The sequence below is a fragment of the Halyomorpha halys genome, unplaced genomic scaffold (assembly GCF_000696795.3).
Source record: "Halyomorpha halys isolate HHAL.00 unplaced genomic scaffold, Hhal_1.1 Scaffold4541.1, whole genome shotgun sequence".
Classification (NCBI taxonomy): Eukaryota; Metazoa; Arthropoda; class Insecta; order Hemiptera; family Pentatomidae; genus Halyomorpha; species Halyomorpha halys.
Genome location: NW_027113255.1, coordinates 12,140 through 17,710, shown reverse-complemented (window position 1 = coordinate 17,710; position 5,571 = coordinate 12,140). Strand labels below are relative to the sequence as shown.

Sequence of the window (5,571 nt, the reverse complement as noted above, 5' to 3'; positions counted from 1 at the left end):
TATATATATGTTTTGTTTCCTACTTCTTTCATTAATTTTTATTTTATACATATCTTTACTAGCTAGATTTTCATATATATTTTGTTACTTGTTCTTTCCTCTTACTTAATTTTAATTTTAATCTTCTGATACAGCCTTTATCTTCTTATAAAACTTAAACTATTCATGTCTATTAACACTATTTATGTCTCCATAACGTTAATTATTTTCTAATCATTTTGTATATCCTTTTATTCATTGCTTGTTATCTTATTTTTTGTTCTTAGCCCTGTTGAAGGCTTGAAATGCTGGCAGAAATGTTAGCACTAATAATTAAGTTTTTACTTATTAGTGTTCTTCATTGATCGCACCCCAACCATCTTTACTTTACTTTAAAACCATTAAAAATGGTGTGTTTCCTCATTGTTGTCTTAAAATGGAGTATACTTAGTCCTAGTAGCTGGTTTACTCTCTGATAATGTAGTAGTAATTCGAAATGAAACATTAAATATGCTACATGAATGAAGTAATTAATTTATTTAATAAGTATTACAAAAAATAATTTATTTTTACATGGAGAATAATTATTAACTATTTTTTCAACATTCACTCTTATAAATACAATCATTCATACAATATAAATTAAGAAGTAACTGTTTACATACAGTTCAGCCCCTGACCAACACCAACTATTCAAGATCCTTCATTGGCCATCAACGTTATGATAACTAACAAGGAATCTTTTGCAATCTACAAATCTTATTCACTCAACACAATTGAATAATTTATTATTGTACAGCTGAGGTCGATTGTCAGAAAATCAGCCTACAGCTCAATCTGGTAATCAGAGTACCTCCGTCATAATTTAAATATTAAAAAAAAATAAACACTAGACACATTACATCAGACAAATACATTAAATGAACAGATATAAATTTGATGTAAACAATGTTTCTTAAAATGTATCAATTTTTCATATAAACACATATCATTAATAATTTAATTAATAACAGATCATGTTCTGCAATCGCATTAATAATCGAACATGATCCAAAAAAATAAAGTCAAAAGTCATCTTACACTTTTTATATTGTTCAACACTTAAACTTCATTGCACTTTATTAATTATAGTTATATTATCTGCACTTTATGACTGAAGACAATAATTTAATACTCTCTAAATATTGTAAATTTAGGAGTCTTGAGCATCTCATTAATTAAGAACTCTTTTATATTGAATCCTTAGTGCCCTTCAGGGAAAAGTCATTACTGACTCTATAAGTTCTTCACGCTAGTGACAGAGCCCTGGCTTGTACCAGTTTGTTGATATCATTGAACGTTGTTACCATGGGAGAGGCATCGTGGAGTGAGGTTGGAGCAATGCAGTTGTTGTGTACCAGTTCACAGGTAGAGCCATCTTGACCATCTTTGGCTGCCTTCATGTACCTGAAGAACCGCAATATCTCTGGATTGTCTGAGCTTGGCTTCCTTAGTTCATTCAATTCCCTAAAACAAATAATATATGATTAGTCTGTATAAGTTTCGTACAGCATATCACAATATATACAGTGGTATCAATAATTTAAAAGAGTATTGTTGATACAAATTAATTATACTGCTTAATAATAATAATTATAATAATTTCACAAGATCATCAACTATTTTAGTCATAGTTATAACTCGAAAACTATTCTAGCTGAACTATGCTACTCTCCGTATTTTCAAATCCTATCTTTTTCTTCAGCTGTGCTATTCCCTGTATAACTGGCACAAAGAAACAAAGCAAAAGTTAAAATAAATATGTTATTTTAAGAACAAAATCTATTTTATAATATTAATCTGAGCAGATCAAGAAACAATATTTTTAAGCTTGCATTCTATTTCTAAAACCTTTTTAAAAATTTGTTTTCATTTAAATATGTTACAGTTTATACGAACATTTTAAAATTATTTATTAAACAAGGTTTCATCATATTATTTCATAAACTTGTTTAATAAATGGTTTGAAAATGCCTAATAAACTAAAATGTTATTAGAAAAAGGAATATACTTGAATGAAAAAAAAAAATTATTAACAGTTTTTATAAATATATAGAATTTGGGTTTTGAGAAGGGGTTCTGATTGTTTTTTAATATGTTTAGATTAATATTGACACTTATCATTTTATATTAAATGAACAAACATAAAAAAAAAAAAACTCATAAAAATCTAATGTTTATTTCAATTCTAATTTGAAATTGAAGTGCTACTGTTTATTATTTTATTTTATTATTATTATTTCTTAAATTATAGTAATTAGAACTAAAATAGTTTATTTTTTTTTTTTTTTACTGCATATTGCGGGATTGTTAGATTCTATAAATTCTCACTAATCCTACTTTTGCTATCTGGGTAATCGGACCCTCCTTAGTCCAATGTCTGGGACACCAAACCAGCAGAGTGTTAAGCACAGTGTTAATATTTCTCCTAAAATGTCAGTTCAATTGAACCGCTCTCCTATCTACTCATATCATATAAACAATATTTGAACTAAAATGGTATAGAAGGAACCTTTGAAAAATCTGAAAAGTAGTCACATCTCCACAAAGGAAACTTTTGAGATTGTGTCAAAATATACTGAAGAACTTAAAAAATCTATTTAAAAAGAAGGCTAAATTAATGAATGTAAAAAACTGAAAAATATTAACATGACAGCTCTAACAATACATTGCATAAGCAATAACCAAAATTTTGGATTTAAGTGATATAGAAATTTTAAATGAAACTGAAGATTTAAAAAAAAAGGAAAATTTATATTATCAAGCCTATTATAAATTTTATAAATTATGAAATGAATACTTAAGAAATCATCCAACATTATGTAGATATAATTAATAAATTAATTATTAATAATTCATAATTACTATTAATAATTTGTAGCTATGGGAGAGAATACTGATAAAACAATATTTACATTAAAAATATCATGGTAAAGGTCACAACATTAGACGGGGCAGGGTGCAGTAAATAATTAAAGTTATAAATATTATAACATTTTTTCTTTTTTGACTTTCCCTCAATTCTATTTTTAAAAAGTTTTACGATAATTTTATTAATGTGATAACATTAAGTTTTATAAAGATGTTAATGATATTTTAGTTTATAATAAAAATGTTTTTAATTATAATAATACAAAATATGTTTTAAAAAATTGTAATTTAGTGGAGTGATTAATATACATTATTTTAAAAGTTTTGACAATATTTGATGTATAATTTTAGATATTGGGCTTGAAAATGGACAGTTAGAGGCCTGAAACATAATTCAGTTTATGAATAAAATATGTAAGAAGTTGTAAGGGTGTTTTTCCCTCCCAAAATTGGTACATTGATGAATATATAACCCTTAGCATTGTGATAGTGATACTACAGATAGTCCAGTGATGGATAGATAGTTTTTGTATACTATTATTTTTTTATTTTTTACTTTCTATACATTTTGGTTAGTTAGTTGTTTCTACATGTTAATTGCCTTACAAATTACTACTTTATATATTTGTGTAATTATATCAATAATTTTCTAATGAATTATATGAAATTTTTCTATGAAATCTACATTTTAATGTAACAAAAACAAACTTATGTATATTTAAAGCTTAAAAATTTTTTTTTTTAGTCCCCAGTTAATTTGAACGTTTAATTGGACTGACCTACCTCTGGTTCCATCATATATAATATATATATATATATATAAGGCAATCCACAGTTACAGGTGATGTGCTGTTGGCATTGCCAGATTAAAAAGGTTACTGATTGGAGGTAAAACAAACAGAATAAAGATTATTTTCTTCTCCTCATTTTTCACAATTTAGCTGAAACTTTTAATCCTGAATGAAGGAATCAACAAATAATCGTAAGTAAAACAAGGAAATATTACATAGCTTTTCTAATACCTATTCACTTAAAATTTTCTTTCTCAATTACAGATAATGAAAACTGTTGTAATATGTTTAACAAAATATATATTTTTACCTGGATAATTGAGCAGATACAAGATTGCTAAATGGCGCGAATTTGGCAGGGTTACTGTACATGTCACAGACGAGGCGTTCTCTGCAGCCCTCACTCGTTGTACCAAGTTGCTGAAAGACTGCATCCAAGCGTGACAGTAGAGGGGAGTAAAAAGGATCATAATGGGTCAGCAAGTGAGAAGAATTTGGAATCTTTTGGAACACCTATTAACATATATATATTTTTAAATATATTAATGAGTGTTAGTTGATTTTTTTTTCATAGAAATAAACATAATATAGAATTACAAAGCCAGTTAAGTTAGTTTTCAAAATTAATTTTTTTTTTTTCAATTAACAGTTTTATTACTAGATCATCATGAAGTAAAATAATTTCAACCTCAGTAAGGATAAAAATAGCTTGTGATTTAACTGTATTTGGAAGAAGTTATACTATCTCATGAGTATCTAGTACTGACAGTTACTGAAAATACTGACTTACAGTCAATTTAAAAAAAAAAAAAGGGAAAGTGAACAGTTGGTTTTACTGTTTAATAATTATCTTATATCTATCAATCTTTGAAGATAAAAAGGTTAAAATGAATGTGGTATCATAAATAATATATTATAATTAAAAGGAAAATAATATGATTTAGAATCTACAATGGGTAAATTCTCCACGAGACTATATCATGCCATTGTAATATACTTCATCGCATTTACTAGTTGTTTATGAAATACAATTATAAATTTCAATAAATAAATAATAAAAAAATATATTGATTATGATTCAAATAATACTTCTGACACTGACTGTTTATTATTGTTGACAATTATGTATTTCTGTTTGTTTATTGCTTTCATGGGTTGCAAAAATTAATACCTCAAAGAAATAATGATGAAAAAAGCTTTTTAGTGCTAACATAGTTAACCCTTAACTAGTCACATTGGGCTAATATGACCCAATACAATGTTCTTGAGGGGTTGTTACTACTTTCAAGAACCAAAACAAAATACTTTTATCAATATATAACAATAGAATATCTGATGATTTAAATAACTGCAACACATATACTCATCTAAAACCAGTCTTGGACCTGATATTTTTTCTTTATAAACAATGCAACCATTAGAAGTGATATTGTAACATATTGCTCATTAGGAAAATGAGTGTTATAACCCAAAATTGATAGTTTGGGTAAAAAACTTTAAAAATTATCAAAGTCTCATTGTAAAGGGAAAGGATGTTTAAAAGCTTAATTTTTGTTATTTTTAAAGTGTAATGCTTTATGTATATTTTTAAAATATTGATTTTCTAAATTAAATATGAGAGGTCCTCTTTTCCAATTTGTGGTTATTATGAATTATTTTTTATTTGTGATGTTTAAATGAAAGCCCATTCTTTTTTGATCAGGCCAGAAGTTACAGATATGACAATATGTAGGATATGACAGTAAAAAGTAGGTTTTCATAGTTGTTGTTGTTGATTGTTGCTTAAAGGCGTAAAACCCTCTGGTCATCAACGCCTATGGGATGATAAAAGTAAAAAAAAAAAAATTAATAAAATAAATAAATAAATAAAAAATAGAAAAATAAAAAAAAA

General features: G+C 26.2%; 1 protein-coding gene across 1 annotated transcript in view; it reads right to left on the bottom strand.

The window, feature by feature from the left end:
* Positions 1 to 488: 488 nt before the first annotated feature.
* LOC136796617 (uncharacterized) overlaps positions 489 to 5,571 on the bottom strand; it is a gene marked incomplete at its 5' end in the record, with an annotated part of 12,606 nt that continues 7,523 nt past the window's right edge. The window contains 2 exon segments of the mRNA XM_067050829.1: positions 489 to 1,485; positions 3,991 to 4,193. Coding sequence (XP_066906930.1) covers positions 1,266 to 1,485; positions 3,991 to 4,193 — 423 coding nt within the window.